The sequence below is a fragment of the Monopterus albus genome, unplaced genomic scaffold (assembly GCF_001952655.1).
Source record: "Monopterus albus unplaced genomic scaffold, M_albus_1.0 scaffold54.1, whole genome shotgun sequence".
NCBI classification, from domain to species: Eukaryota; Metazoa; Chordata; class Actinopteri; order Synbranchiformes; family Synbranchidae; genus Monopterus; species Monopterus albus.
The window spans coordinates 468,813-482,879 of record NW_018127934.1 but is presented as its reverse complement, the minus strand read 5'-3'; the positions used below and the strand labels follow the sequence as shown (position 1 = coordinate 482,879).

The 14,067-nt window shown below is 41.8% G+C and overlaps 1 protein-coding gene across 2 annotated transcripts; it reads left to right on the top strand.

Annotated features, from left to right (window-relative positions):
• The first annotated feature begins 99 nt into the window (after window positions 1-99).
• smox (spermine oxidase) lies at window positions 100-13,531 on the top strand. Of its 2 annotated transcripts, XM_020602105.1 has the most exons (7): window positions 107-334; window positions 3,532-3,766; window positions 5,721-5,947; window positions 7,622-7,795; window positions 9,623-10,367; window positions 11,930-12,090; window positions 13,036-13,531. In XM_020602105.1, the coding sequence occupies exons 2-7, from the start codon at window positions 3,559-3,561 to the stop codon at window positions 13,180-13,182; spliced, it is 1,662 nt and encodes a 553-aa protein (XP_020457761.1). In that variant the 5' UTR covers window positions 107-334; window positions 3,532-3,558; the 3' UTR covers window positions 13,183-13,531. The 2 variants fall into 2 exon arrangements, with proteins under 2 accessions (XP_020457762.1, XP_020457761.1); XM_020602106.1 differs by lacking the exons at window positions 11,930-12,090; window positions 13,036-13,531 and adding an exon at window positions 11,654-11,923 and having other exon boundaries at window positions 100-334.
• Window positions 13,532-14,067: the final 536 nt, after the last annotated feature.

The window sequence follows — 14,067 nt, the reverse complement described above, 5'->3', positions numbered from 1 at the left end:
GAGTTAAAAAGAGGATTCGGATAGGGGTCACGGTTAGGGTTGTGGTCTCCAGTAAATGAATGACGTCAATGCAAAGTGCCCACAAGTGAACAAAACAAGGATGTGTATCTGTGTGCGTGTATTACGCAGCAGGCTTACTTCTCATTACTCAGTAGAGGGCTGGTCTTTGTCGTCACCGCTCCCAACATATAATACATGAGGAGGCAGCGGCCACGGAAAAACTGGCTGCTTCTGGTTTCCAGGCATAAATACAAAGCGGAGCCGGTCTGTGGGGAAAACGGCACAAAGGAAAGCGGAGCGCTCCGAGGTTTAAAAGCAGAAGACCAAGAGTCAGGTGAGCTCTAGTGAAACCATATTTAACGGAACAGTTGTTCGCTGATTACTAGTGCTGTGATTTCACTAAAAGAACAGGGTGTATCAGAAAACGGTGGTAGCAGATTATTTGCTGTAGTTGCCAGCAGTGCTGGCGGCCGTACCCGCTAGACCTTATAGTAAATGTCACCCAGTTGACTGTGTTGATCAAGGCAGGAAAACGCTACACGAAAACAGCCCATGTAACCACACAAGCCGATCAACCAGATCAGATGTTAGGGACGCGCGTTGTGGGTCGCTGCGCGTATCCAGCTGGACAAAGTGTTCTGCCCGGAACAAAGTGGACTTACCCCCCTTTTCCTTTTTATTTGTCCGCTTTAAAACGTGTTTAAGGTTTGTTGTGGTATCACCACGTGTCGTCTTTCCCAATCAGCCACTGAGTGAAGTTGTTTGCTTTGTGTCAAACCTCTGCCACTGTGGCATCACATCTTATACGTGGCAGTAACCAGTCAGCATTAAGGCTGACAGATGGATCAGACTGGCTCTCATTGTCTTCCCCTTTATCTGATGCCATTCAGATTTTTTTTTTTCCTATAGCTGTAAAATCAGAAGTTTTTAAACCTCATTTTTTAACTGACCTGGCAGCTTATTAGAAACTGTATATTGTTATATTTCAAGGTTTAACATTCCAGATTACAACGGCTTATTCTTTAATGTGTTTTCTTTATTTACCTTTGTTTCATTGTCTTTTGTCTTGTCACTCTCTCAGTGGTGATAACTGACCCGTCATCACGGCCACACTTCTGTAATTTGCATGTGTATGTGGCTGTACTACAGTAGTCTCCCAGGACACTGCTTTCCTCTTTATCTGCATCAGGGGAACATCTAGTGTGGTTTACAACAGCACAGCCCCCCCCACCCCACCTTTTGATTTAGAGAAGTATAGGTGTTTCTTATCATTCTAATAATCACACGAGACTGACAAACTAAATGCAGATGTGTTTGATCACAGCTGGAAATAGCCGTTCAAACTTAAAGGAGAGTGAAGCGCTCACACACAGTCATTTAAGATACTCCTGCTCAAAGCTGACCCTGCTTTTGAAAAGGCTACCAGCAGGCGCAGTGTACCGTAGATTGCCATTTCTAGGTCAGTGGTAGTGGCCTAGCCTCCCAAGGCCAGCCCACATAATAATCTGTGGTGCTGGTGTAGCGTGTGGGGTGGTGGCATGTGGCGAGTATATTAACCAGCCGCAGAATTAGAAACAACCAGAGTGGGATGCACAATCTGTCAGCGAGGCCTGAGTGTCAAGTGATCAAACGCTGTCTATGAATGGTATTTGTTATTCACTCAGGATCATTGTTGCTATATTTTGTACTGGACACTGAATCTTTATAGCTATGATGTTTTCTCAAGGAGGGATGCAAAAATGTTTCCTGCACTACAGTAAAGTGACAATTTTCTGACCTCATTTAACTTTTCTAAGGAACAATAAGAGCCCGGAACAGCCTGGTCCCCCTCTTCCTGGAAGTACAGTGGGTATTTCTGGCACACTGTCTACTTCCAAGGTGCAAGGAGAAAGGAAATAGTTTGAAGAGGGCGATACTCCAGCAACACTTTCACACAGTGTGTTTTTATGAAGGGCACAGATGCATTTTTCTCATTTTTGGGCATGCAGGATGCCTGATTTACTGTCCAGGAAGCTTATGTGCCATTTTATATCACAGTGATATATAGTGATCATACAACTGATGGGCTGTTTATGGATAAAACACTTTGATGAAAATATAGTAGTAGTATTAAGTAGAGTAAAATTCAATGAATGATAAAAATGTAGGGTTAGGGCTACTGAGGGGAACGGCTCTAGAAAGTTGACATGAGAAGTGTCGTAGATCGTTCTGTAAGGAATGAAAAAGGTGTGAAATAGAGGTGGATGTCAGATCCTTGGCTTGGAAAATGACAAAAAAAAACCATTCACAACATCACACAACTGTTGCTCACATGCAGGTGGGGGCAAACGTGCTTACATTCTGAGTTTCTACTTTGTTTTCAAAAATCCGCAAAAAATCAGCAGAGGCGGCGTCGGAACTGTGCGGGCGCAGACCCCGTCTGGGCCTGCTGATCAGTAACTTTACTCACAGTGGCCCAGCACCCCCAGAAATATTAAGCTGATAGTTCCCACAATGTCAACAGTATGGCAGCATCTCAGACCACTGCCTCACCATGCCACCTGGTTTGATAACTAGATCCACTGAATTCTTTCCGCTGTGTGACTTCAACTTGAAGTGTGTACTTTCTACAGAGCACCATATGTACCGCCCTGTATCCAGCCTTGTTGTAGTAACAAAGCAGGGACAATGTTTATGTATAGTATGTTTGTATATCATGTAACAGCAGGATACCACAGCTGTCCTACCCCAGATTAGTCGATATTATCGCTCAGGAAAGGGAAATGAGTTTATATAAAAAGCTATTCAATACCAGCTCTATCTTCCATGGACAAACTGCCACTTAATGTGGCTTCTTTGTAGCTGTCTCTGCTGGGTTAACAGGAACGTCTTCTGAATAGACTCCCACTGTGGTATTCTTACACACAGCTGTCCATACATTCAGAGCAAGTAACGTTTTGTACTGGAAAAACAAGGTGGTTTGTGTACTCTTCGTTCTGTAGCTGAGCAAGTTCAGTATAATTAGAAAGGCTGCAATAAGAAATCTTTTTCTTTTGTGCGTGTGCATGGTCTGTTCTAAGATAGAAATAACAGGGTAGTATCAGGACCTTTAATTTGGCCTTGCGCTCAATTCTATTGTACAACAGAATACACAGCTGGTAGACGGAATAATGTCAACATGTCATGGAAAAAGACTAAATTAAATTAATCACAGTTATAAACACAGCTGTACATGTGGCTCAAATTAGGGGGAATGCCAATAAACAGCCCTTATTGGTTATAAAAGGGGTCTGTGCAGCTAGGACTTAATAAACGGTATGAGGCATCAGAGCTCCAGAGAGGCCAAATAATAATAATGTGGGCCCAAAGCTTTAAAAGATCAGTTAATTTGAAACATTTTGGGTAAACTGAAAACAGTTTTGGTTAATTTGTCCATGTTTTTGTTGTTGTTGTTCTTGTAGTGTTAGCTTCTACTGTATTAGTTTCTGTTTTCTGCTGACTCGGCATTGAATGTGCCTTTTCTAACTTGTTACTTCTGTAATTTAATCTCAGACTCCATCAAAGAAGAGCTTGGACGGCATGCAAAGTTGTGACATTTCCTCAGACAGCACTGATGATCCTCTTAGTAGCGGCCTACGCACTCATCGGCAGCCTCGAATAGTAGTGATTGGCGCTGGCTTGGCTGGCCTTGCTGCAACTAAGGTCCTACTGAAAAACGGTTTCACAGATGTCACTGTCCTAGAGGCATCAGACCACATCGGCGGGCGAGTTCACAGCATTAAGCACGGTAAGAGGATGTGTTCTTAAAGTTTATGGTAAACATATTTAGAAACAGGATCTAAACACGGTCACTTCTAGAATCCTACACTAGAGATGTGCTGATTGCAAATTCTTTGGCTGATTGCGATTTCATTTCTAAGAACTGTAGTTGACAACATGGGCAAACATTTTTGTAAGTTAAGTAATGAAACTAATAAAAATAAAACGTAATAGTTTTACATTTCTTTCTAACAAACCTCCAACTAAAAATGAAGTACAATATTTGTACTTCTTCAGATATAAACAGGTGGAACAGGTCACGGAAACAGGAGAATGTCTGTTACATCAGTCCTACGGAGCACACACAGTTCTTCTTGGTGTGTGTAGTGTGTATCTGCTGTGTTGTACCACAGGTTGGATACACTCTACATATATATGCATCCCTTGTGTAACCAGTAATTCCCTCACTGTGTACTATTCGTCTGAGATTCGGATGGAGTTTCTTCTTCTCCAAGGTGTTTCTGCAGGCTCCTCTGTTCATTTCCGATCTCCGCCGATGGATCAGTGCATCTCTAGTATAAACCAGAGTACAAGATTTATTTTTACAGTGTATTTCTCATTTAGTAAAATTTAAACATACATCACTTTCATGGGTTATTATTGCTTTGCCTCTTTCTCTAACCTGTATTTGAATTTCTAAAGCAGTTATTTTAGCTCGGATATCTAAAACTCATCAAGCAAACCCTGATATAGAAGCAACAACAAAGTGGTAAAACCAACACACAGTTATAACTTAAATAGCTTGACATATTGGTAATTCATTAGTCCTGTAGAACCCCAATATGTTCTTTACACTTATTTTGTACGGGCAAACAAGATATAACATTATTAATGTAATTAGTTAATTAATCAGTGTGTTTTAAGGCTGTTTTCCAGCTTATATGTTAAGCGGAATTAACTGTGCTGGCTGTAGCCTTTTTAAACAAAGAGATGTAAGAGTTGCATTTGTCTTCCAATCTAACTCTTGCTATTGCTCAGGGTTTGTGGTATCAATAAGTGAACTGTGCAGTAATAGTTCCACTCACAGAATAACTGATTGTTTCACCAGAAAAATGTTTAACTCAAATTCTGCACCATACCAGCAAAATGTACACTTGGAAAAAAAAAAGTTTTACAGTGTGTTGAGTGAAATCCATACAAAGCACTGTTTGACTCCAGATATATGAACAAAGAATCTTCTGATGTAAGGTGGAGTTATCAACCTAGAGGCACTATTATCTAATCTCTAGTAGACCTCTATTACGGTACATCTGTCACATTAACTTTCCACTTGCTTGGAACAGTCAGTCATTCACTCGTGCAATCTGATTTCTAAACAATTGACTTAATACACTTGCTGGATGTGTGTCTGGTTCCAGGAGAAATAATGATGCTTTTTTTACTTGATCTGCTTGAGTGATGCTGGTAGATTTTCCCCACAAAGTTGAGTGATGTGCAGGTTCTGTGCCAGAGATATGTGCCTGCTGCTGTTTTCAATCATATTTCTCCAACTGGCGAGTACAGACAGGGAACAGCATCTGCTCATGGCTGTCATATTCTATACACATACAAGAGGTCATGTAAGAGGTCATTCTGCACAGTTACATGTAAACCTGTATGTTAGGCACACAGAGAAGTCTGTTTAAATGCTTGTTTATGTGCTTAAACATTATGTAATTAAAGAAGCATTTAGTCATTTTTGTCTTTGCATTGGCCTGTTTTTATTATATAAGAGAATGTTATATACCTCCTGTATACTCATGTGTGATGCCATCAGGTACAGGTAAATAATGAATGGTATTCCAGTGGGCTTCAGTAATTGAGTTGACCTCCTTCTTAGACTATATAAATGTCTAACCCTCATACCAAAGCAGAGTATAGAGTTTCATCAGACCCATGCAGGAGATGCTGAGTTTTAACTCACACTGATTTCTGTTTTGTAGGAAAAGCAACTTTGGAGCTTGGAGCCACCTGGATCCATGGTGCCAATGGGAACCCAGTGTACCACATAGCAGAGGACAACAGGCTGCTGGAGCACACCACAGACGGGGAGAGGAGCGTGGGACGCATCAGCCTGTACACCAAGAATGGTGTGGCTCACTACCAGACCAATGTTGGGAAGAGGATCCCCAAGGACCTGGTGGAGGAGTTCAGTGACCTGTACAACGAGGTGAGGGGACACACATGAATTCACACTCGCTTGCAAGGACAAGGGCACCCAAATATTTGGGTTAAATGATGTCGCATAACGTAGACACAATAACCAGATTATATAAAGTCAGTGGTAACTCTTTAACTGGTGGGTCAGTCATTATGAACTGTGCAGCCAGACGTTCATTTGTTGTTCATTGGCGTCTCTAGTTTGAATGCTTGCCAACATCAACAAAGAACTGATACAGAATAGACTGTATATGATACTGTCAGACAATGCGGGAGAAGATTATGTTTCCAACTTTGAAGCTACTCAAGTGGAAACAAAACCAGTGGTTATGTTCCCTCAGAGTCTGCACCCAATCTCTGCTTATATCTACAAGTGCTATTAAACATAACTTCAGCCTGGAGGTGGTCCAGTGAGATGACCACCAAAGGATACTTATTTAACAAGGAATGACCATTTTGGTTAGCCTAATTCTTTGCTCCTAGTTTTGTAACGGGCCCCTTAGAACATGTCTGTTACTGTTTAAGTAAGCCAGGTCTGGAAAAATACTTGCAGTTTGACGGTATAGAACTATCAGAAGACATTTTGTTTTTGTTAAGCCTTGTACAGCGGGGTTTTCTGTGTGGTTCAAAACAATCCACCACACCTTCCTGTCTCTCTGTGATAATCTTTTTAATGGGATCTAACACCCTTAAATCTGAATACCTTTAGAGAGACAGTAGCAGCTTCAGTTCCTCAGAACAGAATATACTATATGCATTCACTCAGACAAATTAGCTGCTTTAGCATACATAAATAAAACAGTTTTGACATGGAAAGTCTTCAAGCTGCCATCTCCAGGATGTAACTCAGCCCTGACTGACATAGTGTAGAGCAGGGTTTTTCAGTTAACTTTGACCCAGGGACCACCATTCTGGCTAAAAAGTAAACTGAGGACTGTTGTTGTGGGGTGGATAGACCGGATAGGCACAATTTTAATCCTGAAAGTCACCTTGGCTTTTTAAAATTTTATATATTTACATTAATTTATTTGATTAGTCACAAACAATAACTAATACATGGAAATGCATTTTAAAAATCCCCCCCAAAAAAGTAAAACTACATTATTGATTGCATAGTCAGGGACCACCTGCAGTGCCCTTGTGGAGCACCAGAGGGCTGTGGACCACTGGTTGAAAATCCCTGATGTAGTGTGATGAAGATCATACGCCCTTTGTCTCCCTTTCAGCTTGATGATGATCACACCACCATATGACTCATTATGCTCTGGGCTCTAAACTGTTTTGCTTTTGTTTTCTTGTTAAGTGAGAAGAGGGCAGAATTTTCCATAACATGAGCTTCACAACCATAACTGCTACGGTCTCGAGCACCCTGCAGCTCTTACACGTTCTCCTTACTTGCTTTATCAGGGCTTTAGCTTCTTTGTACCAGTATTTATTTTTCTAGTAATTTGCTAGCAGCTACTGGCTGGCAGCATTTACTTTTAATGCGCTACACGATGGTGGTTCTCCATCATGCTAGAAGTGACTGTTTACCATCTGACACAGTCGAGTACTGATCAGTTCAGCCCTGAACTGAACTGAACTGGTTCTTTGCTTCCTGTTGCACCATCCTCTACTTTCTTTACATCCTTCCTCATTCTTCTTCCTGACTACCCTCGGCCTCTTGCCTTTCACCCTCCTTTAGGTGTACGAGCTGACTCAGGAGTTTTTCCAGAATGGAAAGCCAGTTTGCGCGGAGAGCCAGAACAGCGTTGGCGTCTTTACACGAGACGTGATGCGCAAGAAGATCATGTTGGATCCTGATGATTCTGAAAGCACCAAGAAGCTCAAACTGTCCATGCTTCAACAGTACCTCAAGGTGTGTGTGCACATGTTCTCCATTTCCATGTCTGCCTTTCAATGTGTGACACAGTTCCTACAGTATCGCCTCCTGGGCTTCTATTTTTGTTTCCGCTTTTGTTTTCCTTTCCAGACACAGTACATTTGTGAACGGGGAGGTGCTTTTGCCTTAAGGACTGGTTTAATGCCAATGTTTCACTGAAGCTCTCAGATAAACGTCAGTGAAATGCATTCATGAGTCAAGCCAGAAATGTAGAAATGATGTGGAAACAGTTTACAAACCTACAAATCTAATCTATTTGCCTGATAACAAGGGCTAATTAGACTTAGACGATAATTAGCTATAAATTACAAAAAGACCGGTTTACTAATTGCATAGTAATTATGAGCTTTTATTTACTTCTTCCTAAAATGTACTCCATGTAGATATCCACTGACAACTATTCAGGCCTGGGCTTTTGCTATTTTAAACACAGCTCTCTGAAACGGTACAAATTCCCAGAACCCACAGCGATATGTCCACATAACTTATTTTGTTCCACAAACAGTCCAAAACAAAGTCAAATTTTCACTGACATCCAAGAGAGAAAAGCAGCACGCAAGCACATTTGAGAAGCTGTAACCAGCCAAGATTTGGCATGTTTGCTTGATAACAACTTGTAGGAATAGTATGAGAGTTTTGCCTTTCTATATTAGAGGTGATATTTTTCTGTCTTTTCTGTCTGGAAGATGTCACAAGAGCACCTGAGGGCGAGAACTGTCGCTCCTTATAATCATTATAACCTAAGAAAACATCTTAAAGGAAACCTGATGCGCTGTAATTTTGCCATTTAATATATTTCTGTTCTTTGAATACTATTCCACCCACACAAGCACATAGGAAAAAGGGTGTGCTGTTAAATGCAGCACAGAAGAGATGGTGGGCATTAGTCACCAGGTAATAGCCACAGTGTTGCTTATTAGCTAAAGGGGCAGACGCGGTAGCATATTTTTACTTTTATATAACACCCCTGTGTCCTCTAAATAAAACATATGTGTTCCCAGCATGCTTTATACTAGAGATGCACCAATAGTAAAATTCTGGGCCGATACCAACAGTAATGTTTAAAATAATAATGTGGCCAAAAGCTGGTGCCAATATCAATGTTTTTTGTTCGTGTTATGTATTCTTCCTTTTGATATATATATATATATTTACATTTTAGTCTTTCAGCCCTGTATCACGCTACCTTTGAATGAGCACAGATTCAATCATACAAGTTTGTGAAACAACCTTTAATAGGCTATTATAACCTTGTTATAACCTAAATGGCACGTTTCTTCTTCTGAAAAATAACTATCAAAAGCCTTTTTAGCCTGCTATAACACCACTTATGAGAAGAATTCTTCAGTACATACGTAGCCATCGTCGACTACTAGCTGCAGAATGTGTGCCATGTAATAAAAACTAGTCAGGCCAATATCCATCATAGCTTTTATCACATTTCAGATAAACACTGGCCACTGCCATCGGTGAATGATCAACTTATTTGCTGATAGGCTGATGGCAGTTAACAGGGCTAATAATGACTGATACCGATGTACAGTTGATAAATTGGTGCATCCCTACTTTAAACCAGTCATGCCAGTTTGTTCAGAAACATAGCTGTAGAATACATGAGTGACAGGGTACAGTGCAGGACCTACAGTAAAGTATGGATTTAATGGGTGGAAAGTGTGTAAAATGCCACGGATGTTGTCTCCGAGTATAACAGCAAATTGGAGATTTGTTTATAGTTCATGAAGCAGCAATGTGGCTGCAGATATTAGGTATGTGACCTGATCATCTGTGTTGATGTGGTTTCAGGTGGAGAGTTGTGAAAGCAGCTCTCCCAGCATGGATGAGGTGTCTCTGAGTGAGTTTGGCGAGTGGACAGAGATCCCTGGGGCACATTATGTCATTCCTGAAGGCTTTATGAAGATCGTGGAGCTCCTGTCCCAGGACCTGCCCTCCAGCACCATCTGCCTTAGCAAACCTGTTCGCTGTATCCACTGGAACTACTCAGCCCAGCATCAGGAGGTCATCGCCAAAAGCAGTGACATCAGGCATGACAGTAACCACAATGAAAACAGCCACGGTGGCCAATCTCACCAGGACCCTCTGATCCTGGGTCCCCCCATTTATGTGGAGTGCGAAGATGAGGAGTGGATCACGGCCGACCACGTCATTGTGACAGCTTCTCTGGGCGTGCTGAAGCAGAACCACGAAGCCATGTTTTCCCCTTCTCTGCCTGAGGACAAGGTGCTCGCCATCGAGAAACTAGGCATCAGCACCACCGATAAGATATTCTTAGAGTTTGAAGAGGCCTTCTGGAGCCCTGAGTGCAACAGCATCCAGTTTGTGTGGGAGGATGAGGCTCAGCTGGAACAACTGGTCTACCCAGAGGAGCTGTGGTACAAGAAAATCTGCAGCTTTGATATCCTCTACCCGCCGGAGCGCTATGGTTATATGCTGAGTGGCTGGATCTGCGGGCAGGAGGCGTTGTACATGGAGCGCTGCGATGATGAAACTGTGGCCGAGACCTGCACTGAGCTGCTGAGGCGTTTTACAGGTTGAGACACAATCGGGGAAACTGTTGTACACTGTGGGCACATGTAACCATCATGCATCCTGTTTACACTGCAAGAGCGTTTGTGGGTTTTCTAGCTTGATACACACACATTAATTCATTCCCTTTTTAAAATACTCAAGTCCTCTGACTGTTTTATTTGATTATTGAGCCAAATGAGGAAATATTGTTTAAAAAGTACTTTTGTAATTCTGACAGAAATTACACAGCTCATCTTCCTCCATCTTCCATTCTAGTTAGGTTTTCAGTAATTCTTTCAGTAAATAATCAGTAATCCAAAACTAACACACTAGCTTTGGTAATGTAGGGTGAGTCTGTCAGCACAGTGACTCATATGAACTATGACTCTGGTTGGCGCATTGTGTTACATATAAAGGAAATGACATAAGCTTCAGCTGTGATGCGCGTCGCTTTTATCGTGGTTAAAAAAAAGGCTGAATACAGTTGAATGACTCAGGTGTCCGTTTTTGTGTTGGGTGAGTCTCAGCTAACCGCTCTGCTGTCACCACCACAAAAGCAAAGGACCGAACAGAAGGATCGATCGTGTGTCAGAAAAGGTGAAGAGGCTTTTAGCTTAACAGACATTTGATCGATACGCCATTGTCTTGTTACAGTAACACGCACAAATGCATGAATGCTAGTTTAAAAAATTATTTCTTGTGCAATAGAGAATCTTAAAAGAATTCAAGATGACAGCAACATAAAATGTAAAACGTTTCATCACACGATTATAGGTTGAATTATTAGGCACTAGATTAGTGCAGGGAGCAAAGTGATGCTTTGGTAATGTGATTTCCTCAGAAATGGGTCAAAGTGCGAGCTGATAAACCGTGATAAGGTCAGTGAAACCTGATAAGGTCAGTGGACCTATAAAAGCAGACTTTAAATTAGAGACTTTGGCCTTTCTATAGTTTTGAGAACACTTGCTGACATAATGCATTCCCCAACTGTAACCATCACAACTAAATGCCTAACCCCAACATAAGCCTACTTCTAACTTTAACCTTAAAATCAAGTTTTAACCTGTAGTGCAGTGATGCACCAAGCCGACGGCACTAGTCGGACCCTGTCTGTGACTTTTCAGCTAATTCAGTATGTTGAATTGGCAGCGGGCCTCGTCGGCAAGCGAGACCACTCTGATTGGCTGTTCAGAATAACAAATCATTAGAGGAGATGAAAACAGTTTAGGTAGCCCCTTGAGACTGTCACTGTAGTATCCATGATTTTAACTATTTTGTGCGGTTTCTCCTTATTTTTCACCTCCACAGCCTCCTTTCTTCTTCCACATCCAAAACAGACCAAGGGCAGAGAATGGCAGTGTCGTTTGCAACTTCTTATCCGACATATCCTCAATTAGAATGTATCAATGTGGGCTGATGGGACGTCCCAGCACAAGGCCTCAACTTACAGCCACCACATTCTTAGTTTGAACTAGTTTGTTTCTGTCGTGCACTGGATTTTTCAGACATCACTGTCATTAGGTTTTCCCGTATACTATGTGCACTGACTCCCTGTCTGCCTCTCCTGTGTTTGTCCGTCCACAGGGAACCCTGACATTCCAAAGCCCCGGCGTATCCTGCGCTCCTCGTGGGGCAGTAACCCCTACATCCAAGGCTCCTACTCCTTCACCAGGGTGGGCTCCAGTGGTGGGGACTTTGAGATGCTGGCCATGCCACTGCCTTACGCCAAAAGCACCAAGGCACCGGTGAGATAGCCTCAACACAGGGGATGGACACAGTAATTAAAACACCCGTACAATATAATGCAAATAATTTCTTATGTAGCTTTTAAGGTTCGGCTGCCAGAAAGAAGCTGACTTATCTTTGAGCCGTGAGGCCGGAGTTTGTGGTGTTCTTTTGTACTGCATTATATTGTTGGGTGTTCCTATTATTGTATGAGAGGGAGCGCTGGAGCAGAGTGGATTGATTAGGAGTTTCATGCTAGCGCTACCTTAAAGTTACATACGGTAGCTTTAACGGGAGATGTTTTGTAATTATATTCTGCAAAGTAATTAGTAACTGGGTCTGTCAGTGGAGTAAAAAGTCCAACCTTCTGAAATGTATTGGAGTAGAATTATAAACGGGGATAAAATAAAGATACTCATGTAAAAGTACCTCAAATACAGTTACTTGAATAAATGTAATACATTTACTTAGTTACTTTCCATCAACTACAGCTGGATCGTGATTGTGTCATCACTACCGTCTCACATCCCAGCACATGCAGCCAAACACAGGTGGTGTTGGTGGGGAGGGGTGGCTGATTCCTGGCCAGCAGTATAGACCATGAAACCTGATGCATTCTGGGTGAAGGGGAAAAGGCGGGCGCTTGGGGGTGGAGGGTGGAGGGTGAATGGGGTCTGTATGCGCACTTGACACTGCTGAAGGAACAACATGACCCCTCTGCTGGACGTCCTTCAACCCTGTCATACTTACTGTAAATTTTAAGCCCTCAGGAAAATGACTGTAGCCACCAACATGCAGAGCGCTAATAAAGGACACAGTGATGAAAATAATGCTGCACCAAAGGCCAGAAATGTCAGGTTGACATTGAACTGTCCTGTTTTGAACCTGGGTTTCTTGACTAAATTCTTCTCTCCCTCCCTCTCTGCTCATTTTACTTCTCTCCCCCTCCTCCTCCTCCTCCTCAGCCTCTGCAGGTCCTGTTTGCTGGAGAGGCCACCCACCGAAAATACTATTCCACTGCCCATGGTGCTTTGTTATCGGGACAGAAAGAAGCCACTCGTTTGATAGAGATGTACCATGACTTGCACGAATCCACAAAGCCTAATATGTAAAATAAATAGAACCTCAAACTAGTGACAAAAAAACAAACAAAAAAAAAAACCTTGAGTTTTCAGCTTTTTATCTTGATCATTAACTTAAACATAGCTCGGGCATTATTATATTGATAACAAATAAGTATTGTTTCTAATGCACTGTAGATTCAAACCATGCTAATTTGAGATGTACTGTTCAAAAGTTGCCAATGGTGCTGTCATTTCTTGTCTTTATGATAATGTCATGTTTTTTAATCAGTAATTTAATGTTTTAATAACAGCATCTGTAATTTAACTTGTTTTGTAAGTGCCTTCTGTATGTAACATTATTTCAACAATAATGAAAATATTGAAAAGAAAATTGAGAATGTTTTAACAAAATAAAAGTTCATCATCTAAGAAGACCCGCTCAGTGTTGTTGATTCAGCAATCATCAGATATCTCCTCTTCACCTACTCCTGTCAAGAGTACAACCACAGATGAGAGCTATTTTCATACAGTCACCATTTTGGAATCCTTTCAGATCTGTGAAAGCAAGACAGAGCGTGCACAGGGAAAGAAAAGAAAAAGCTCCCAAGCCGCTGCCTAATGCTGTGCCAGAGTGACAGATGGTGTCAGAACAGACCTCAACCCAATCCTCTCTTCTGTTAGACAACAGTGTTAATCCTCTGCTACATCAAACGCAGTCAGAGGCTGATAAAACTGGGGAGGTTTATTAGCAACCATGTAAATTACTGTACTTTCTCCCTACCTACATGTACTACCAGCTTCTTTCACTGTTACATATACAGTAACTGGGTTTCCTCAGGATAAAGAAGTAACAAAATTCAGATCTACCTACATGTTCTTAGAGATTATGTGGTGTATAGCATGTGCTAATGGAAAAGTCATGAAGAAAAACTT